The sequence below is a fragment of the Parus major genome, chromosome 1 (genome assembly GCF_001522545.3).
Source record: "Parus major isolate Abel chromosome 1, Parus_major1.1, whole genome shotgun sequence".
NCBI lineage: Eukaryota > Metazoa > Chordata > Aves > Passeriformes > Paridae > Parus > Parus major.
Genome location: NC_031768.1, coordinates 20,433,118 through 20,457,666, shown reverse-complemented (window position 1 = coordinate 20,457,666; position 24,549 = coordinate 20,433,118). Strand labels below are relative to the sequence as shown.

The 24,549-nt window shown below is 37.4% G+C and overlaps 1 protein-coding gene across 1 annotated transcript in view; it reads right to left on the bottom strand.

Annotated features, from left to right (window-relative positions):
- The window catches only part of ANOS1 (anosmin 1), a 129,063-nt gene that overhangs the window by 50,773 nt on the left and 53,741 nt on the right, over positions 1-24,549 (bottom strand). The window contains exons 3-5 of the mRNA XM_015642630.2: positions 9,844-9,906; positions 6,415-6,637; positions 1,490-1,674 (exon numbers count right to left, since the gene is read on the bottom strand). Coding sequence (XP_015498116.1) covers positions 1,490-1,674; positions 6,415-6,637; positions 9,844-9,906 — 471 coding nt within the window. The remainder of the gene's footprint in view (positions 1-1,489; positions 1,675-6,414; positions 6,638-9,843; positions 9,907-24,549) is intronic.

The window sequence follows — 24,549 nt, the reverse complement described above, 5'->3', positions numbered from 1 at the left end:
CAGCCTGCATGTTCCATCGGGTATACACAGTTCACAAAGCCAGTCAGGCATCCTGAAGTGTGCTTTGAACTGACATTCCCAGTGGGGTCCATCACACAATCAAATTCGTGTCTCCTGTGATGCAGAAGGGACAGTGAAGTTGTCAGAAAGATGTCGGTCGGAGGAGGCTTCTCCTGCCACTGTGATTAACTCAGCCCCTTCTGCCCACATTCACCAGACCCCAGGAAAGGCAGCTGTCAGGCTTCTTATTGCTCCTTCACAGGAACATGTTTCTCAAACAGTCTCCTGCAGATCCACCGCAAGGCAGGGGTTCCTGTATATTCAGCTACTGTGGAGCATATCTAGTGCATTTTTCCAGGAATGGGCATGAGGTCTGCTCCTGGAATGAGAAACAGCACAGCACTGTGCTCCCTTTGCAGCCTGGATTCACCAGCCACAACAGCTGGGCTTCTACAGTCTAGCACACACACAGTGAGCTCAATAACAGTGAGGATGAATTCAGATCTGGCACATTTTTTGCTACTTGGTATTTTCCTTGCAACAAAGGCAGGAGGTTGTTCCCTGAAATGGACAATGCAGCTTCAAGATGTGCACCTCAACTGAGAAATCGTAAGTCACTGTGATCAGTTTTGGGTGTGCTCCCTTGGGCTTGCACAAGGAAGGTTTCCTGCCAAGGTCTGCTGCAGGGGGCTTTTTCTGAGCAAGACTACAACACAGTGACAGCTCCCTCTAGCACCACACTGAAGCTAAGAAATTAATTTCTGAGTGTTCAGTCTCACAAGCTTGATGTTATTGTATGACAGCATTTTCCTACACAATCTGAATTGAGAATGAACACAAATGGTCACAGAATTTAAGTCTCTTACTCTATTTTGTGGATGGTTCTGCTTATTCTCTCTTTTTTTTTTTCCCTAGCTATAATGATATATTGCAGATCTTTTCAAAATCAGCATTTTACTTTTCTTGTCAGCAGGGATGAGGGTGAAGCAGTAAGATAAATGATTGGAACTCTGCCATCCAGGTGGACTGTCAGCATGGTAAAAAACAGACTGAAACTGGGAAAGAACTAAGTGAAAATTTATGCTCCGTTGGCTGCTTCTCATTAAGAAACATTTGCTCATGAATCTTACATTTTCAGACTGGATTGCACTGAGTGATAAGAGCATGACATCACAGACTTTTCTGAATTGGGAAGGTCATACCTGAAAAAAAGAACTTTACAAAAAATAAAGGTTTTAGTCCTTTTTTTCCCATTCTGTTGGTTTTTTTTTTAAAAAAAGGATAAATAATAGTCTTTTCACCAGCTGGATTTTTAAGTTCTGACAAGATTCCAGCCATGCCTTGAACACTGTGCAATGAGCTCCACTAAACTCAGAAGGACTGTGTCTGCAATGCACTTGCATGAATGGGTTTCAGTCTCTAATTGCACATTTTTCAAGAGATTTGTGACATTCTGAGACTGGATCCATATTCCTTAAAAAGTACTGACCTGTGCCACAGTTTGCCAGTTTGTAGCATCATCCTCACTTGGATGGATTCCTTGATTCCACCTCCTCTGAACAACATAGATCACAGGCTCAATAGAAATATTGAATTTTGAAGACCACTTCACCTCCAAGTCTCCAGACTGATGTTCTATGAATTTTAATTCTTTCCGGGGTTTCAGTGGAACACCTGTAGTAGATAAAAATATATGAGCAATTTAGAAGATATGATTAAGTCATTTGTAGATGAAGATGTGTAAAACAAATATTTTAACAGAAAATATTGTTTGTCAGAGAAAAAGCCAAAAAGAGAAGAATGATAAGAAGCTTCAGAACAGTTCCTAGCTAATGCATCTCTGCTAGCACTAAAATTTGTTTTTAAAAAATTCCTCAAAATTATTTCTTTATTTTATTATAAAACTGAGGAATGTGAAGTTGTAAGCTAAAACTGACTTTACAGAAAACATTTGCCCAATACAACTTGGAGAAAGATCCCTTTTACCCCAAGAAGAATCAGCTATACCTGTAGTTCAGCTTTTCACCCAATTCAACCTTAAACACATGTAATAACAAAATTTCCATAGCATCACATAGTAGTCTGTTTGACAACTTCTCTATCCTTTCTACAAGAAAGCTTTCTCACTGCCTGGTTTAGTCTCCTCAGCTGCACCACAAACTTGATACTGGTCCAAGATGTTCATGGATCATGGGGAACAGATTCTTTCTTTTATCTATGGAGAAGCTGTTCATGTATCACAAGACTGTCATCATGCTTCTGAATGTATTCTTCTTCAGCCTAATAACCACACTGCACTCCATTTCCCTTTAAAATCGCTGTTCCCAGACCTTTGTTCACTCTTGCAGTTGCCTCTGGAGACTCTCCAGTCACCCAACAGCCCTTCTCCAGAGTCAAGCCTAAAACTGGATGCAGACTGTGTCCAATCTCTTAGCAGTGTGGACCAGGGAAGAGTGATTATTTCATACATCTTACATTAGTCTGATGTACTCAAGAAAGCTGTTTGCTTCTCTGTGGCTACATGATCATAGTGACTCACGTGCTGCAGCTGTACTGCATGATGTGTCACTCTCCACTCTTCCCTAAAGAGCTAGGAAAGGTAATGCCAAGACATCTTGGAATAGATATGTTACATCTAATGTATATTGTAAAATTGTTGCACTTCAGAGAAAAACATGTATTTCTGAAATATTACTGTAATTTCTCATTACACAGTGACACCAAATTGTGATAGTTATTTCTGTTATACTGCCAGTAATATCACCTTTCTGAAAACATCTGCAGTAGCTTGAAGGAAAAAACAACTCTTCAAATTTGACATCTTTTGATTAAATCAACAAATCAAGTGTTAGATACATTTCTCTATACAGATGTTAGGAACACTTATATTTGGGTGTGCAGTATTTGGTCACTTCATGATATGTCACAAATAAGGTCTCTATGCTGGCATATAAACCTTCTTAGCATGTTATTGTATGCACTTTAATTGTGTTAATATATTATTTATATCATATATTTATATCATATATTTATATGTTTATAAGTATTTATATTTATAAACATAATTAATTAATAATAAGAAACTTCAATGTTTTATAAATATTTATGAATATTATTGGTTAATATATTAATATATCATTATTGATATATTAATAATGACTGACTACATAGGGACAGCTGTATGTATTGGTTAGAGAAATTGTTCCCTACTCAGTCTGCCACAGATGATTTAGTACCAAAACTGCCTCAGGTGAACAAACCACTTTTATATTTTAAGAGGTGCTCTTATAAATCTGAGTAGACAAGTAGCTACAAGTAAATGAAAATGATCTTGCAGACCTTCAAGAAAGCTAAAATCCACCTAAAAAAAATTACAGTACCTACATTTTGTTATCACAGCAGTTAAGACCCCGGATAGCCTTCAACAGCCTGAAGCCTTAGCCTAACATAACGGACATGACTTCAGATTTCCATATTTGCAAATCCTTCTTTAGTTATGATACACAATAATCCTACAATTTACATGTTAAGAAAACTTCCATCTGTTTTGCATTAGGGGCAGTTGGATTCACTTGATTGCAAGTATCTCAGCTTCTCCGGTGTTACGTAATCGCGTGCAGATGGAGCGCGGCAGCACAAACAATGAGAGCACAGCACAAGTGTGCTTTAAAATACTTCTGTAGAACCAGCACCACCAGTTTAATATCCAGATGTGAAGATCCAATTACTCTTCAATGTGCCTTTTATTATGTAAATGGTCAGCCTCTTCTTTCCTTCTGGAACAAATTAGTCCTCAGTCTGAAATGCTCCAAAGTCTGCATTAGTCTGAAGTCTGCAGCGTTTAATCAAAGAATTCAAATCACTGATCACTGTACGTGTGCAGTAGCAGAGTCCAGGAAAAATGTTTCTAAAGGTGTCCTTCAAAACAGCACATGCATGTCTGTGCCATGAGAAGTAAGTGCACGTTGGTCTGTCACGTAAAAAAACATGAATCTTAAACATGGGTTCCCCCAGAATTCAAAATGTTTCCATGGAGGACTTTGGAAAGGGTACATCCATGGCATCAATACAATTGTAAACAGTTCTGAAAGGACTCAGAGATGGACACTTTTAAAACTGTACACTATGTTTATAATACAAAACTATTTTCCTTTAAGCATGAAAAGAGTCATTAAACTGTAGGTGGCCATCTGACCCCAGTTAACCTACTATAATCTTGCCACACCATCAGACCTTTTGAATGTCCTAAACTTCTCTTCACAATTTACCTTTCTTTTATATAGATCTGCAGACACACTTTCTCAAATCCTTCACTAGTTGAGACACTGTAAACAAGGGGGATAAGGTCAATGATAGAAGAGTAGGAGAGAACATTTGGTATCTCCACTAAAGGGATATAAATACGTGAAGACTACATAACCGATTAGTAATACTCCCAACAGAGATAAAAAAATACTTGTTACACTACTCCAAAAACATTTTTAATGTATGACTTTGGTGGCAGTGTACTTAGAATAATTTTGGTTTTTTAGGATTGGACTTTAGCACTTTAGCACTCAGTATTAGAGGGCAAATTCAGTTTGGTAATTCAGCAAATCAGACTGGAATTTTACATCTGTGGTTGTAACTAATCTCCAGAGCTTGATCAACAGTAAAACTGTAGAGACTACTGCCGACTCTTAGATTCAATCTGAGTTCATTTTCAAGCTGTGAATGCTGTCAAAATGATAAGAATAAGTACTGAACTTATTCACTAGATCTTAGTCATGCTTGCAGAGTTTGCTCTTCCTTAGTGACAGGAAGGTCATTTACCCCTGGAGGAAATGAATAGCAAGCCTGCTCCACTTCTATTTGTCTTTTGTTGCAGAAAGACAGGTTGAAGAGGCTAATTAGCTGAATTCATCAGCTGAGAAGGCAGTAGGGTATTGAGCTTGCCCTTCCTCTTCAAGACATATATGCTCTTACAAGCCAGCACCTCCTGCAGATCGGTGATAAGATGTTAGGGAAGGTTAGTTCTGCTGCCATTTAATCAGGCCAAACAGAGGAGACCTTCCAGTGTGCAGTTACAGAATGCATCATATCCCCTCATATGCTGTGTCAGCTCCAGCAGCATTTAATCTTACTTGTTTGTTTTTACCTTTTCCAGTTATTATATTTACTGGAATGCTTTGCAGTTGTGGCATAGAGCTTGATGGTGTAAATCATTACAAACACAACATGAATGCCTGTTTACCACACTGGTCTCAATAAAAAAAAAAAGAAATAAATAAGTGATCCATTTTAATAACTTTCAGTTTGAAAGGTGCTATGTACTGGTGTGTACTGATTCTTCATAGTTTTAAAGAGGCTGCTCTAAAGTATGCTGCAAACAAGAAAGTTTCACTTCTGCACACATTGAAAAAGATTTATTAACATTTTAGTTGAGATATTGAACTAAAAAATAAATTCACCATCTTCTGTATCTGTTTTATCATGTTCCCATCCACAGATGGAAAGAGGCATGGATTCGGACCTAAGCCTGAAGCTTAGATCAGAGTTCTGCTGATTAGGCTCCCACAGAGAGCTCACACTATCTGATTAATAAGTGAATAACTGAATAATATTTATTTTTTAGCACTGACATAAGAAGAATTGATTCTTGTACAAAAACACCAACCATTTGGAAAAAGAATATTCTTTTCACAAATGCTTATTTTTCTGCATTAGAAGAACATTTTTCAAACATTTCCATGTATAGAGCTTTTTTAATATCACTGAATTAAAATGTGGTGTTTGTCTAAGCAAAAAATTTCTTAGCTTATGTTAGTTTATGTTCTTTTTGAAGGATGTCAAAGAAAAGGTTTATTCTTAGGACTCAAGTCAATAAAAAAATTTTAATAAGATTGCCTTAGATTTAAATAATGAATTAATATATATATATATACAGATATTATAATCTTTCACTATGTTGTTCTGTGTTGATTCGTTCTTCTACCAGATTATTTCACAGTTCCTACTTGGCAGTCCCATCTGCTTGGCTTGTAGACATAAATGTTATTTCTGATTAATAGAACCTGAACTGTTTATTGCTAAACATTTTCCTGCTGCATTCTCTCTCATCACCATCAAATTAAGTGAGATTTCACCTAAACTGGCAAAGTTTGTTCTGCTTAAGTTGACTGATAACAGCCACATGTTTACATTCCACAGATCTCCAGACATGGGCTTCATAAGTGGGAAAAAAATTGGAAATTTAAGCAACATTTCTCTCTGGTTTTCCAACCTTTTTCAATGTGCAGTCACATCTCTGCAGGTACCTCTCTTTTTCTTCCCATTCATACAAACTCCAAGCAAATGGAAGTCCTGGTTTACTAGGAGACTTCTCCATGGCCTGAAGTTATTAGCCCGTTATGAGTACATATTAATAATCTCTACCTTTGTACAGATTTTTTGGAATTTGGCACGTGTGACCACATCCATTGGAACAGCATTTCTTCACTCCAGAACATTCAACATCAGCTTCACAGCTTTCAACACAGGCAGCTGCAAAACCACTGGCCTTCTCAGGTGCTGGGCAGTCCCCTTGCTTCACAGACAGGATGTACTTAAGGAATTCACAGCTAGTTAGGCATTCATAATTCTTCTTGGGGAAAAGAGGCTAAAAGGAAAACAGAAGTGTGTTTTCAACAGGAACAACAAAAAAAGCCCAAAAACCCCAAAAATAAACCCCCAAAAAACCCAACCAAACCCCACCAAAGAAAAAAGGTTACAAAATTTTCAAGATCTCCTAAAGGATTATTTAGATTTTCAGCTTTTGCAAGACTATCCCTGAATATTTATATATTCAAGCCACTTCTAAAAAAGCATTCCAAGTACAGAATGATGAATTCCCCCAAGTAAGACCACCATATTTAATGGAACAATGTTGTTTATATCTGCCAGCTTTCCCTTGTTTTCCTCACATTGACTGCTATAAAGTTGCTCAATGATAGATTAAAAACATTCCCAAAACAAAGGGGAAGCAATGGTCAGACAGTCTGCTTTTTCTGGACTACCCCAAATTCCTTCCTCTGTACTTTACAACACTTTCCCCACAATATCTGACGTAATGCCACTCTAGATAAATAAGGGAAGTCTTGTTTCATTATACTGTTTGAACTAAGTTGGCTAAGAGAAGATTTTGCAGCATCTTTATGTTCTTGCCAGCGTATTAGTAATTGTATTATTCTTTGTGGAACTGGAACTGCATTTAGGATAAAATGGTCAGCGGAGAATACAGATTAAAATAAGCTTTAAACATAATGATTAAAGATCAAAGTGAATGCTACTTACTTGAGAAACTTAGACCTGGATATTTAAGATGCTTCAATGCATAGACATTTTACAGTGTATGTAATACTCAAAGGTTTGCAAGGTCCCCTTAAAACAGTATTTAAAATAGCTTCTACAACCCTGAGAGAATATTGTGTGTGACATGGAAGTTACATCTCCTCTTTGTTTAGTTTGGTGCATAACCAGCTAAGGTGATTCTCTCAGAATGACTGTGGCATGTAACTGGCATTGTCCGTAGCTGGCCTTTCCATACTAGAGCAACCAAAAGCCTTCCACCCTGACAGATCTGATGTACAGGTTCCTAAGCCTACAGAAGAGTTATAACCCACTCTCTATATCCAGCTAGCCATGTAACTTCTGAAACTTCTTTCATATTCAAACATTTGACTTTCTTGTTTTTACTGTTCTCATATTTCTGGCAAAATGAAGAAGACTCAGCTATTACAGAGCCCCAGGTGCTTCACAGACTATTCTCTAAACTATTCTCACAGACTATTCTCCAACTATTCTCTAAAGTTGCTGTGGCCCAAGAATGCATTCCTACATTACATCCCCCTGCCATCTTTTCATAGGGAACATTACAGAATTTTGAACCAAGCTTTCAGGCATGGATTTGGGTGTTACAGGCTTTAACCAGCCTAAATGCTACAAAAACGAGCAGTCTCCATGTCTCCCACTGACCCCAGTGATTCCTGGACATGCACTCCTGCTGTTCCCCCAGTTGGAACGTTCCTGATCCCGTGGTTAACCAGCTAAAAAGCTAAACAAGCAGGAAACTAAATTTGTAGGGGAAAAAATACCAAAACGAAACAAGGAACCACATAAATTGTCCCTTGTACATAAGGTTCTCTTTAACATTCAGTAGTTCACCCATTTGGTAGATAAGAAGTGAAGCAGGGACTTTGAGAAACACAAAGCTAAATTGCTGCTTCCAGATTTTTTACAAAATACAAGAAGATTGAAAACACTCTCACAGAAAAACAGGCTCTAACTCAATCAATGTCTATGGAGTATACAGGAGTCTGAGGGAAAGGAAAGTGGTCCTGGGCTTTTGTGTTTGAAGCTAATTTCAAATCCTAAAACATCACAAATTTGCAGCTACTTAATTAAAAATGTTATAGCTCCCTAAGGCATAATACGTCCTCAAGGCTTCTCCTCCTCACCCTATTTCACAGCTCATTTTTCAGTTAGCTGCTAAATGTGCTGCTCCTCATTATGGGCCTTTGAAGTTCTAAATTTAGATTTAACCACAAAACACTAATCAAAGAAGGATGCTCACTGTTTTTAACTACAATAGAAGAGTGTTCTACAAATGTTTTCCTTTTTAACTGATTTTATACATATTTGCAGACATATCTGGAAACATACAGTCTGAGTGAAGAGTGATATATAAGAACAACACAAATTAGATCCACTAAAACTGCTTTTTTACAGTACTCTAGAATTTTTTATATGAGAAATAAGCAAATAATCTGGGTTAAAAAAACTCTTACAAGGCTTGGTTTTCATGAGAAACCTTTATTTTGTCTTCTGCTGTACCTACATAGATCAGTAGTTCAGTAATCCCTATTGTTACATCTAGGATTTTTTTAGTTGAAATTACAGCTTTTCATAACCATCTTAATGATCCTTAGAATAATTTAAATATTCTCTTACACCAGAAAAAAAAAAGTGTCCACACTAAAGAGACAGGCGTTAAATCAATGTACCTGTAAGATCAGTATATCAAGTAAGGCCACTTCTATTTTTTTAATAGGAAAATATTAAAATCTTCCTTAAAACTAACTTTCATAGACTTGAATATATTTGAGCCTTTTTTGGAATAAGACAACTTTCTGTTGAGCTGATATTTCCATTTTGAGCTAAAAAACACTTAAGAACTGCAACAAATCACTCGCATCACCTCAGAACCATGTTTCAAATCTAATAAAAAAATCTCCTCCTTTGTTCTAGTTTGACTGACTCAGGTTTTCTTCTTTACAGATTATTCTGATACAGATGGTTCAAAAACAGTTTTCAAATTATTTGTTCTTGAATAATTACATATTTTGACATTAGTCTTCTGAACTTCAATCCAGTTACTCCTGGGGAGCTACTCTTTTATAAATCAGACTGACTTTTGCATACAGGAAAGTCATCTGCTCTAGCTATCCTGCACAAGAATTTTTCACACAATAACATTTTATCTTTTAAACAAAGATTGTCTTTCTTACACATGGACAGGAAAGATAGAAGGGCAAGTGGTAGAAATAGCATCTTAGAGGAGGCATGTAACAGCACCCTCTGCGAGATGCTATGCAAGTGTGACTGGATTGAGTCTTTAAAGTGCAAGTTGAGATAAATCATTTGGTCAGAAAAAAAGCTCCTTTTTAACTCAGAATTAATGTGGCTACCTTGTTAAATGTGAATCTTCTCAAATGAAGGCAAATGCCGAAAAATACCATGGTTTTCAGCTGTCTCCTTGAAGCTAATAATTTAAATTAAAGAGACTGCTAGAACAAAGTGAGAAAGCATGCCCTTGGGCTGACCTACCTCACAGAAGCTTTGGCAATGGTTTTTCTTCAGGTCCCAGGACTCTTTGCAGGGCTCCAGGCACTAGGAAGAATCAGGAGGCAAAGAAGTGTCAGAAAATGAAGGAAATAAACAACCACAAATAACCTTATTTCTTCTCCAGTTTTTCGGCCCACAGGAAGTTAAAATAATCCACTGCTCCTGGGGATAAAATTGTGTCATTGAGTCATGGTGTCAGAACAAGGTCATAAGAAGTCATGGTTAGACTACAAGAAATATTTTCAGTATTTCTTACAGTACAAGGCAATTGACTTACTTGTTTATTATGCCATTCCAACTTACTGGATGTAAGTCTTAGTATCATTTAACACCATGTTCCTGGATCACAGAGACAGTGTCAAAAGCATTACTTTAAATTACAGAAAGTGAAATATTCTCCTTACTGACCAGCCTAAAGATTAGACAGGCACGTTGCCTTCCCAAGCGAGAAACTATTTCATCAAGCTATGGAGTAAGCTCAGCAGAGGTTAAAACACTATTTCTGTATAAATAGATAATGTTCACTGGTCTGTTAGCAAAATCACTTTATTTCATGTACCATATTATCATGACTTCACCTTCAACCTCTGGTGCCATGGTTAATACAGAGCTGAGATACAGAGCTAAGCTCCACACAGCATAAAAAAATAAAAAATAAAAAAATCACACTGTTAAGAGCATTTACAACAGCTGAAACATAAATTCAGATTCACATCCAGAAACCTTTTCTTTCGTTAGACATAAGATGTTGGAAAATACTAGCATTGTTGGGAGCTAGTAATCTCCCTCCTGGTAATAGTGGAAAGATACTTATTGTACCAAAAAGAACACACAAAGCAGTATTTATGTAATTTCCTCTTACGCACAGTATTAGATTGGAACAATATACATTTATGCTATTCAAAATCAAACATGAATACATATAGCCTGTACCTCAGTGGTACACCTGTATCATCAATGTACTAAAAACAATAGTGTTTTAAAAATTAAGCATTTTCTTCATATATATTTTGGTATTTTAGACTCAGTCTTTGTGTCTTCAAAATTCGCAGTATGTTGTATACAGCTTAATTAGAAGGACACATTATAAAATATCACTGAATTCAGTAAATTAAATTAATTCCACAGTTTTATTCCTCCTGTGGTATACTGCACATCTGAGCACAATTCCAATATCACGTTATTTTACGACCCTCCTGTTCAATGAATTTGGTCCAAAAATGACTGAGGTATAAGTGGTTTAAAGACAAAATAAGAGACATTTTGACCATTCTGTCACTTTGTCAGTGATGCCCAAGACTGCCAGGTTTGCTCAAGGTGTTTGTGCCAGTCCTTATCTCCAATGCAGGTACAGCTCCAGCACCTGACACCTCACACCACCATGGCTCTGCTTCCAAAGTCACTCAGGACAGCCCAGGCTACTTTCTCTGGGCCCAGCAGCTCCTGCCTCAGGGCAGGCAGAGACCATGGGCATCTGCAAAGGGAACATGGACAAACATGGACAAAACAAACCAGGCCTGAGCAGTGCCCTGCAGTCCAACTGCTCTCAGAATGTCAAGGAAAGAGAGGATGGAGCTTGTCATAAGGCCTGCATAGGCTTTTACAGACTCTCATTAGGGTACACACTTACCTAAACACTTGAACAAAACAAATCTCCCTATTCCTGCTGTATGAGGAGCCCTCAGAGCACTGGGCAGGGCATCACGGGCAGCTGCTGAAGCCAACCGCCTGCCTTTAGTGGAGATGTACCCTTGTACCATGTTGGGTGATACGTTAAGTGCTAGCAGGCAAAAATGCTACAGAGATAGTTATTAACCTTGCAATAGCAAAGATGAGAACACCTGACAAGCACAGGCCTGTGCATTTATCCTCCTGGCTAACCTGGTATGAGGTTTCCCTAAAGTGGGAAGCTAGAAACATTGAAAGCTTGGATCCAGGTCTCACCTTTGAATCCTTGACTTAAAAAGTAAATGAGCTGAGATCCTGAGATCACTCCCATTGTCTGGTGATCTGATTCAGGGTAAGGAGGAATCTGGGAAAACCAGGACCTAGCAGCTGGTTTGGACTCTATCTAATAAAAATATGCCTTGCAGACATAGCCACCTGCCCACAGAAGCTAAGCTTAGGCATGTAGATGGCAGGTGTCCAGCAGGCACAGCAAGCATCCCAGGTGCCACTGGTCCCCTGCAGCCATCCCCCACCCTGCCCTGGCACCACATGTGGGCTCTGCACTGCTGAGGCAGGATGAGATCTGAAACACAGAACACTGTGGGACAGTGGCACTCCTCAGAAGATGATGGGTGTCCATCACACCAGCCTTGAAAACTCAAATCCTTCTAAAGAGCTTGTTTCATCAACCCCAGTGCTTAAATCTGGAAGTTGGAGGCTTTTTTCTTCATCCAGACTGCTCCAGAGCTATTATTCAGTACTAAGCAATTGCATCAAAAGCCAAACAATTGCAAACAATTGCTAATACAAAGCACCCCAGTATTTGTCATCCCTCAAAATTTGGGGGGTGGGAGGGTGTGCATATGCACATTCTCATAGGCACTAATATATGTATAATATAGTACTACAGACCTGCTGATATTTAGACTGCATAAAATTAAAATGACAAAAATATGGTTCCATACAAGGAAAAAAGGGTTGTGATAGCTTTAAAATATTTTGGGTTGTCTTTTTTAGTTCATCTTTTTTTTAAAAAAAATGTGCATTTAAGGGCCATGTTAGAGAATTCTCTTCTGTTCTAATTTTTAATCTATAAATAAAGCAACCAGAAGATTAGCATATGATGCATGCCATTTACATTATTTAGTAAAGGGGTTTTCAAAATAAGTCTACTAAGTTTACTTTTGCTTAGGAAATTATGCTTTTGACCTGAATGGAAGAGAATTACACCAACACAGCACTTTTCAGAATCTAACGAATTGCAAAACACCATTTAAGTACTGAAATACATATTTATTAAATTACTATATATTTATTAAAATATCATATTTAAATTAAATGACTGCAAATTACAGATTTTTAACTATTTAAACACCAAAAGAAATTATTTCTGTCAGAGTAGAAGAGACTATCCACCATATTTTTGTCTAAAAAGGCTTCTATACTTCATCAGAGTGGAAACCAAGTCATATGCAAACTGTTGTAAAAACAATGGAATCTAAGTGTTACAGCGGGAATATAATTCTTCTTTTCATCAGCTTTCACCATTCCCACTGCTCCCAACAGCAAGATCAGAAATTAATGGCTGATGTTTACAACATATATATAATACAAGTGCTTTCATGTCCTATGGAACTTAGATGGTTGGGAGAAAAAAAATAAGAACAAAACACCTTTCACTGTACAATCTCCTAATAACTGGCCACGCATGAGAACAAGTACCTGAAAAATGCATTTGCTCACTATCAACACTAAGTAGAAAATAGGGTCAGGAATTCACCCAGAGTCAAATAAGAATATAGTATACATCAGTCCTACAGAGAATAATTTTGTGATGCATACATTTAAATATACAATTGCAGCCAATGGAACCACGAGAAAAGTGATTTTGAAACTGGAAATCTCAGGACAGTGGCAGTAAACACAATGTAAAACAGAAACAGGCAGCAAGACAGAAATAACTACTTTGATATTTGGGTTTTTTACACATCTTTAATATTTTAAAGATGTTTTTTTTAATATTTAAGAGTTTTTTATCATCTGTTTCTCAAAAATCAGACTGAAATGTCTGAAGAACAGTAAGTGCACAGCTGCACGTTTACCTCGTTCAAACCAATGAATAGCATGCTAGCTTGGTGAAAAATATTAGGACTCTGGCTGCCCATCTGAGGAATGTACATAATTTTTTTGTCAATTCATTTTATAAAAGTCTATTTGTATATTTGTCTCTCCTGTATTAATTCATGTCCTCCTAAACTTTTAGGTGGGTACAAGATTAACAGCAAATTACTTGCATTCTGCATATTAAAATGAAAGAAGTTTGATTCTGAAACTGAAGTTAGACACACTTTAATAAAGATCCCTTTTCTAATTTTTTTAATCTCCAGTTTAAATCTCTTCCCCAAAAAACAGAGATGTGACTGTATGTTATAAAATTAAAAGCTCAGGATTACATGCAGTGAGAATTTCAAGAGTGAAGAATTCTACATAAGCAGGTAGGTGAATCTCATTTCCCCAGTGGATCATTCCCAATGCTCTCCAAAATCCACGCTGGACATCGCGACTGATTCAAGGGCTTCACATGAGCACTGCTCCACATGAGTGGCTCATGGTATCACATGGGATTGCACTCAGCTTGTGGGCACCTTTCCTTGTGACCAAGTGCCAGAGATGAGGCATTGCAGCCCTTCAGCTATAAGCAATTTCAGGTGCTCATACACCCTCTATCAGGTCAGGCACCCACTGAACACATCTATCTTCTTTAAAATAATCTATTAGAAGTAAAGCTGATCTAAAAAAATGAGTCAGTTATTCAGGCTGAAAAAAATCCATGAACCCCAAGAGAGGGGTTCAACTGCAGAATCAGTAGGTGTCATATTAGTTTGTAGGTTGATATATGCTGTTCAAGAAGCCTCTCAGCACTTTGTGAGATCCATTTTACATCGAGTCAGTCTCTTGCTTCTCTCTTTTCCCACTCCTCCCACATTAGAAGAATGAATCACTGGAGCACTAGTCATCAGCTTTCTAGAACTCAGCGTGACATTTTAGCTCAGCACTGGTTTAAGCTGGGATAGAGTTAATTTTCTTCACAGTAGCTAGTGTGGTCTGTGCTTTGGATTTGTGCTGGAAGTGTTGATAACACAGGAATGTTTCTGTTACTGCTGAGCAGTGCTTACAAGTGCTTACATACAGCATTAAGGCCTTTTCTGCTCTCATCCCATCCTACCAGGGAGGGCTGGTGGTGCAGGAGGTGGGAGGGGACACAGCAGAGACAGCTGATCCCAGTGACTCAAGAGATGTCTATCCTATGGCATCGTGCTGTGCACATAACCATGGGGGAAGAAGGAAGGGCAGGGCACTCAGAGTGATGGCCTTTGTCCTCCCAAGTCACCGTTCTATGTGATGGAGCCCGGCTTTCCTGAGGATAGATCAACACCTGCCTGTTCATGGGAAGCAGTGAATGAATTCATTGTTTCACTTTGCTCAGATGCACAACTGTTACTTTACCTATAAAGCTGCCTTTATCTCAAACCACAAGTTTTATCTCTTTTACTCTTCTGAATCTCTACCCCCATCCCATCTTGGGGGGAACTTGGGGCTTCATTTCAGCTCAGTTTAAACCACAACCAACTCCTGAAATTCAGTTGCACAATGCAGACTGGAAGAGGTTTACGTTATCTTCAAAACATTGAAAGCCTAATAGAAACAACTGTGAAACATAATCTTTTTGTGTAAAATCATAGTTTCATGTGGCTACCTGGAGTTACTCCTCTGTTTATATTAAAGAGGTTCTCATGAGAATTACACTAGTAATATATTTCCCTTGTAACTGAATAAACAAAAGGGTTAAATGACAGAGAATGGTTCCCTGTCTGTGCTGCCTGTTTTCTCTCCCATAGGTCAGTGAGCATCATGATTTGGTGAAAAGGAGTGATTTTGTATTTGAGGATCAAGTCTTAATTAAATTAGTTACAGTTGGGGTTATTTTGTGACATTATCATGTACACTGGGAACCCAGCTGATACTGTCTGAAAGTATTGCTAATTGTAGAGCTGGTTTTGAATGAAAGTCAAGTCCTAGGTTTTAAATAGTTAGGGGGTTTTAGATTTCTTGAAATGTGTTTTTTGTTGCTCTATATCGATGACATCCCGATGTGGATTGTGGTAGGACAGATGATAAGGAACAGGTTGCTAATGTGGACCTTATCATCTGCAAGTACTACTTTATTGTAATTAATAGATGCATACACACACACACACACATATATATATAAAGGAAGAAAAATCCTTCATTTGCAACCAACATTCAGACATGTAACCTTATGTTTTACAGCTAATAATGACTGCTTTGTACTTTTTAGAAGTCTACTGCTCAGAGCAAGGAACAACAAAATGGCTGGCACAGAAATGAAGGGAATGTCGTCTCTGTTGGAGGTGCAGTTACAGCTATCTTAATTATTCTGAAACCTCAACAACTGTAAGGTAAACCAATGAAGCAAAAACCTCCAGGGTCCTAAAGTAGCAATTAGGAACTGATAGGGACAAGGAACAGCAGCCACATGGCCACCATCACATTGTATTACAACACACTACACAAGGGTACACCTGCAGGTTGGGATTAACACCCTAAGAGACTTTATTGATTAATTCAAAAGGGACCTCATGCAAAGCAACTTGGTATTAGAAGTGCCAAGGGTTAGGTTGTAGGAATACAGCATTTTGTCTTGAGTTCCAACATTGAAACATAAGAGGGAGTATAAGCTATTAAGCACTGACCTTAGTCAAGAGAAATGAGAATTGTTTTTCATGGCAGATTTTGGTATATCCTTTATGAAAAGAATAGCAAAACTGTATAATAGAGACACAAAACATATTATATATGCAACTGAGATTTATTTTAATAATTCTTATCTAAGGAGGATGACATATTCAACCTGCAGGTGAAATATGGAACTTAAGAAATATTGCTTACTTTAGATAATAAATACTTTTTAAAAATTGTATTTCTAAACCAGCATTAAAAAGTTTAACTTCTGGTTTCACATCCAAGTGGTGTGCTCTCAATAAACAAGAAAGTGTTTTGCAGATGGGACTGTCAGTGTCTCATAGCAGTCCAGTACAACCTTCACTTCACCAAGCCATGCAGAACATACCTATAATATTTTCCAATTACAAAATTCTGAAGGACATAGGCAAAAAATGTTCAAAATAATATCCAGAGGAGAGAAGAACAACACACTGACATATTTCTTTGAAGCTCTATTTTGCTACCTTAGCAGAGATGTGGTCAAAACCTTGAGTACAGCTCTGCTCACTAAGCCTCCAACAGGGCTTAGAATCATAGCTAGTGAAGCGAACTACAGCAGTTGTAGGTGCAGCTGTCTCCTATCTTGTGCTACCAGCAATTTGGAGAGTGGTCTGGTCCTTCAAATGGTTATTTCAGAGCAGAACAGAACATCTCTGAGAAATTCAACTGCAGAGTTGAGCAGCGTAGTTTAAATTGTGATAGCAAATAGCTGTATTTGGTGTGTATTTATTTTACTTGGGTGTGGAGGGGCTGAAAGCACACACACGGACAGGCATTACCACTCTCCACAGTTATGCAAAGTCACTAGTATCAAATTAGGACTTAGAGTAAAGGCAATATTCAGAAGAACCAATTGTTGGTTATCTAACAAAAAATATGAGCTTGAAACATTTATTTTTCTTAATTGCCCAGCTCATTTCAGTACACATCAGGGTGCCAGTTGCACAATATTAACTGTTAGGAATTTGAGTTACTGAATACCTTCAATAGCCTAAGCAAATAAAGGAAGCCTTGTGACCTATAGGATGTGACTAGGAACATTACCAGTATTTCCTGGAACAGAGATAGGGAAAGGGCTAGTCACAGTATATCAGTTAAGTCTGTCAAACATTTAAATATACAAAGTAGCATTACAGGCTTTGTTCCTAAAAGTATGGCACCAGAAAGACCAAGACCACTGCCAAGAACTTCAGGTCAAATATTCTGGAAGTCCATGTAGCCTTTGTTGTTAATTCCCAAAATTAAACAGAAAGTAAAAGCTGCCAGAAAAGTTGTACATGTACTGAAGGCAAGAATCACTGGAAGTGTTGAAAAAGGAACTGTTTTGACATAAAATATTTGGGAAGTAAGTTACTATTTAAAAAAAAAAAAAAAAGAAATGAGAGAGAAGCCATATCATCACACTTCAGCTGAAAAGCAGCAGTTTCAACCATAATCCTTTTAGAATGAAAACAACTTTCAACTCTGACAGCTTGGTATCTATCTGTATAGCTGAGTTGTCTGGCATGTCAAATTTTGCCAGCAGAAGTGTTTGTTTGAAAGGACAGAATAATCCTAAGACTCTACTCATGTTTCTATTCTTTGTTACCAAGTCAAAATCACGGCCATCGATGTCAACAGAATGGCTCCCAAGCATTAGCTCATTCCTGACCAGTTCTTGTCAAAATTTGTTACAGGGTTTTGTACCAGCATATGAAACTGGGACATGTACTTTCTTCTCTTTTTCTGCCTCATAGCCTAAAGTTTAATAGTCACCAAAGAACAATTTGAGCTCTTATTCTGCTTGATTTTGAAACATGGAATTGAACTCAGATCTCCTCCAAGGTGAATCTCCTAAACACAGAGTATTTGATGGAGCCTTCTCTCTCCTGTTCAGTTGTTTCCTCTTGTATAAGCAATGAGTTCTTCCCTTAGAAGAGAGCCTTAAATATCAACCTTTCACCATGAGGGGGTATGCCCTAGCCATACTTCTGATCCTCCTGGAGTTCTTTTGAAATGCTTATCATAGGTACAAATATTTTGGCTCTTTCTCAGTGCCATAGCTGTTCCACCACCACTTCCTTGCTACAGACATAATACTCTTTTACACTCTCTTCTTTTCTCACATCTTTGATTCATCTATCAACCTACTATGGCCTTAAAACTGTTGGTCTACTTATCCCTATTTAAACTGTTGCCTCAAAGATCATTTCCCCATCCTTGTGACCTTGCTTCTGTGTGCTGCATCAAGAGCCAATTAATTTGGTTTTTTATCAAACCTCTTCCTAGCCCTTATTCTAAATCTCCACATGATGAGTTTTCACCTGCTAAGATGTAAGGCACAACACTGGCAAAATGCTACAAAGCAGCAAACCAAGCCTGAAACACAAGTGCACACACAAAATATATAGTGCAGCAAAATGAATAAATTATTTTAAATCCAACTAAGAGTGATACACTTTAAAAACATTAAGAAGGTCTCTGAAATAGACACCTGATAGTGGTAATAGCTTTAATTGCTTGGTGCCTTCCTGCTTCTTTCTGTGCTATTGCTTACATACAGATTTCTTTGGCACTGTAGCTACTGTATTAATGAACAATGAAATGAGCTCCCTGAATTAAACAATATTAGCAGCTTTGCTTCTCTGTTCAAACTTTCTCTAGGCTGCAGTTCTGCAGTGCAGTTTACCAATAAACTAATTTGTCATGTTTTCATCTGTTCCACCAATGTTATAGATCAGTCAACCTTATCCTTTCTGCTTTTTAAAACTTCTCCAAGATTGCATCTGGAACTTAGACAGTAAGCCACTCAGTAACAAAATTTCCACCTGTCTTTCCCTACTGTTTCTAGGCCACTCACTGTACCTTGTCACCACTCCCATGCAGATAGAATAAAAGTAACAGTAATATTTACTGCTAACAACACAAGGCTGCAAAATGTACCAGCTATTCCCTTCCAGATATTAGAATTGGGGATGCAATCTCACCACTTGTTTCCAGCAGTAGTGGCAGTGCTCAGCTCACAGATAACTTTACAGTTGTACTTGATGAACCTTAAAGGTCTACTCCAATATAAATGATTCTATGATTCTATAAAAAAGAAGCCCATCTTATGTAATGTCTCTCTCATAAACTGCCTTTTCATTTTCTAAAAGTTGACCATTTGCTTTACTGATTACATAATACTTTTAAAGCAAAAGTGAGCATAAATATTTTGACATTTTATAAATGTGAAGAATTTCCATTGAGAAAACATCATTCTTTTCAATTTAAACAGACAAGGGAAAGCCTCTTCAAGCTGACACTTTCCCCTTCCAATCTGTTAGAAGGCAGTTTCAGAAAACCACACACAGTCTTGTTATAAACACCATCTTGCTGTGCAACTCAAAGTGTCTGTCAGAGCAGCGCTGTTCTCTCCAAGCAAAGTCACATTTTTTGTTGCCGTTTTATAAATGAGTTAAACTAGTGAACTCTTCTGATAACAGATGACTCGCCTTATACAGCACCCTGCAAATTCACACATACATTTCTGAATGAGAGAGCCGCATCTAAATGTTCTTTTTGCTTGTATCCACCGCAGTTCTATGGTTTTAAAGACCATGGAACAATCAGAGACGACAAAAAAAAAGGGAGGCCCTCTTTGTCTAAATTGTTACTTTGTTTCTCTCCCCTGGCTTTCCATTTCCCTCCCAGCACTACCATCACCATCAGAAACGACATATTCCGCATTACTAAACAGCAAGAGCCATAGGGCTTTTCACTTCTAATTTCACGCCACAATAAAATGCAGTGGTTGTTTCACTGGGGGACCTGAAAAGCTTTCCTTTGTGAGGCTGCTCTTTCGGTCAGGTTAAGTATCACACGCTGGCAGCAGGCATCTGTGCGAGCCTCTTCACGCAATTATGGCAAAGGGGGAGGAAAAGGAACAGAAAAATAAAAAAAGGAGGTTGTCTTGGAAAAAAAAAAATATTAATCCCCTACTCTGAAGCGTGCGATTCACATTCTACTGCCTAGCCTAAGTACTTTCAAATATATCTCTTGTCCACCTCACTGATAGACCAATCATTCTAATAACAGTAACTCCAGAAAGTTTTCATTGTACTCAGAAGTTATGCTTGTTGCTTTTAAGGGAAAATCTATTGACCTGGACTGATGATACAAATATCTGAGAGGAAGGAAAAAAAAACTAAGATCAATAAATTTGGATATTTTTAGATTTCAGAGTAAACTGGTGAAGATGATCAGCAAGAACAAACAAATATGGTGCTCCTCCAAGTACTTTTAGAATTGCATTCTATTTATGTAATATAAATATTGCTTAACTGTATAAATGTAGAAGCTATAAATCCATTAATCCCAAGTACAACAGGAAGAAAAATGCAAAAAGTTACAGGAAATTCTGACAAGTTTTCTACATTTATCTTGGCTTCTTCAAATATATTCCCACTATACACTGAATGTTTTTCTGTCCCATGTTTAGAAACCCTATTGTATTCATTGAATCTTTTGTGAAGAGACAGTGTGAATCCTTCACAATGATCTCTTCATGTACCTTAACACAGTCTAATGAAACATTAAAATTACTAAAATTCTTTTAGTTTACATGATAATTCATAAAATTAACTCTGCTTGGAAATACTTTAGATAGTTTCACATATTAGTTGAGGGGGAAAAAATTAAATCTAAACAAACTAACCTAAAATAGCTATTTGTTTCAAAGTCTTTTCAAATTATTAAAAGAAAATGCCTTCTCTCCTATTATTTTTCAATGCATGCTACCTATGAGCAAGGAAGGCTATGAATCCATACTAAATTTCCTTATCTCTAATTGTTATGGGTTTTTAGGTTATGGTTTTGTGATGAGCACAAGCAAATCTAAAGCCATAATGGCATCAAAACTGGGACTAGCTCCTACTAGCCTACTCCTTTTGATTTAAATGTGCTAAAAGAGGCATTCTAGATGAAAAATTGATCAGTTTTTAGGTAAGCGAACTTTCCCGTTCAACTCACTCAGTAATCTCACAAAAATCAGATGTCTGGGTTGGGGGATTGGGCAAAAAGGAGAGAGAGAGAGGAGTCTGTAAACACCTCTTTAATTGAGAGCCGGAACTTATAACAGCTTAAGCCAGCCATAAAACCACAGTCTAAAAACCAACTAGTATCTGATTTTCCCTCCAAGGCTGAGTAATGAAGGTTAACATTATGCTGTTGAGAGGTAAGCAGGACAAACTGGCAGCTGAGTTAATAAATAAGTAGTTCTGATTAAACTGTCATAGAACATAAACTGTTAAATCAAACTTCAGGCTTGTGGTGGAAGAATCAAGCTGGATGGATTTTCCCTGTCAATAGTCAGGGGCAGACTACTGGGCATTTCTACTTCCATTTCTACTTCCAAGGCAGAAGAGAAGATGATTTGGATGTCCAGACTGTCACAGACTGCACCACAGGAGCACACTCTGCTTTGAGGACACATTATTGTTATAGTTCACCTCTGCACCTCAAACAGGCATCACTACATTTCATCACTGTATAAACTTAGGTAATTGGACAAGCAAAATTCTTTTGAAGCTTTTCTTAAATTTGAAATTTAGCTGACAACATTCAGACATCATTCTTAAAGGTACTCTAGAATTGTGACTCAGTAGGTACGGGTTTGTTTTTTTTAGCTTCAACTTGGAAGCTGTGTATTTTAATTAATTATCCACCAATTTCAAATGCTATTCAAACACACTGATCTTTCCTGTCATAAATTGCAATACATAAAGGCAAAGACTGAGAGTAACACACTTCTAGACATCCTAAAGTGAGCTATCATAGTGTGCAGATGTAAAGATGATGAAATGATCTTTAACACTTGAACTTCATGATATTTCCAACCTAAATCATTCTACAACTCTTTGAAAGGGAACATAATCATGATAAAGGTGATGCTGTAGCACAGCAAAAAAAATATTAAGTGAGCATTTGGGATATGTAATGCTTCACCAAGTTTTCTGCCATTCATCTTAACGGGACTCTTAAGCAAGTTCTCAGAGGAATCAGAGTAAAATTATGGAAGCAAGTTGGCATTAAGCCTCCAGAGAACAACTGTCTTGAAACCAGCACATTGAATAGCACTGTGCTGACAGACGAAAAGATGGATAACTTGTCTTTTTATGCAAATATATGCAAGGAAAGGCACACTAGTTAATGAACTACAGCCAAAGTGTCTGAACCAGAAGTCATAATTCCAGATTAAATCAGCACAGATTGCAGGTGCCCACCAATCTCAGGAACTGACTCCCTCTGATTGCTCAGAGGCATACAAAATCTCACAGTAAGCCATGTCCAGATAAGAGTACCAGAATGCTCAGTGTTGTATAGAAAGCGTGTAGTTGTGAACTGGTCTGTAGTTACTGTCATTGTAAACTGCAAAACTTGACAATCCTGAAAAGTCTTTATTGAGAGCTCTGAAGTTGCAGCAGCTCTAACTGGATGATATTTTTTACCACACATCTCAATAAAAACAGGATTAGGGTTTAGATTCCAGATATGAATGATAAGATGGTAGGTTGGAGAACTCACTGCAAATGGAAGAAAGAAAACAATGGTTAAGGAAATAGAAAAGGGGTGGGAAGGTGAAAAAAAAGTCCTGCAAACCTCTCTGTGAAGTCATCTGTAAGGACTGCAGTACATCCTTGAGGGTAAATTAATGTGTAAGCAAATAGTGCAGCTTTTCACTCAGTCAGGATATTACCATGCTTTTTATTTTCTATTAGCTTTATTTTCTCTGTAGCTCTTATAATGAAAAGGGATTCTAAGGATTTTCTTTTAGTAGTTATATTCTCATTTTAAAATCAAACATCAGGAAAGAAAGTACCAAGGACCACTGCCCATTCACAGATATCTATATCAAATATAATAGCAACCAGCTTCCAGCTGCTACTCCTGAAAGCCAAACATTTTTTCTTAGGTATCTCACACTTGCCAGACCCACATGGATGCCTCCAGAATTCTTAAGAAGCTCCAATGGAACCAGGTGTTCATGTGTAAAAAACAATATAGCCCTTCTGCAGGATTCAGTCTCAGATATCTAAGCTGCATGAGACAGGGGAGAAAGGGACTGAACTCATCATTAGCTGAAGGAGATCTCATCAATACAGTAATGGCATGTGAAGAACCACTCGGTGGATGACATCCAGGTGTTCCCTACAGAGCAGGATAATTATCTCTCTGGAGGTTACTAACTTGATCCTCATTCACAAGAGTCTGGATATCTCCATCACATAGTAACTGAAAAGAATTCAAAATTCAGAATCAAGGAATTCAAAATATCTGAATCTCAAATCCAATCAGTGGTCAAAGTATTGCTAATTTGATTAGCATGGTGGAATTATAGTCTTGAGTAACTACTTCTTACCCAGCTGTAAGAAGCTGTAATAAGAACTGTAATATTCCAGAATATTCTTGAAAACATAATACTTCTGTAATGACTATTTCAGGCAGACATTTATAATCTTGTAGTTGTATTGTTTCTTAAATATAAGAACACTCAGAAAAGGAGACAGAAAACTTCTCAGGAAGTCTTCTGTCCAAGACATAAAATTTGTTTCACCACCAGTCACATGATTTTACATGCTATATGATTTTACTCATAATTATTCCTTCAACCCAATTTGAATTTATATAATTTTATATTGCTGTGACATTTCAAATATGTTTGGGTCTATATATGGAACCACCAAGACACCAGTTTTTGCTTATTCAAGCAAATTGTCCTTGCCTTTTTATTTTTTCCACAGTACTTCTTAGTGCAAATTGCTAGAGGTTAATATATAAGCACCTTAGGGTAACCATCCTATATATTTGTCTGAATAAATGCATCAATTGTTTAATGTTTAATAAAAACTAATTCTCTATTTTCACTAACCTTCACAAGGAAGTTAGATAAAAGAAGTTTCCTACCACCACAAAAAATTATCACCGCCTAGAGACGAAACTACTAGTACACTGAAAATGTTTACAGAATTACTTGTAACATATAATAGATATACAGTCTTTATTGTAAATGCCAATTGTTACAAATCAGATCAGGAAAAAGCTACCCTTTTTAGGGAACAGCACAAAAAGTTTTGACTAGAAGTTTTAGATATAAGAGAATGAAGAATATCTCAGGATTTGACAACTAAAAACATGTGAATAATGCCTGACTAAAGAAATATAATCCCTCTGTTCTGCATTTTACAATTGCCTAAT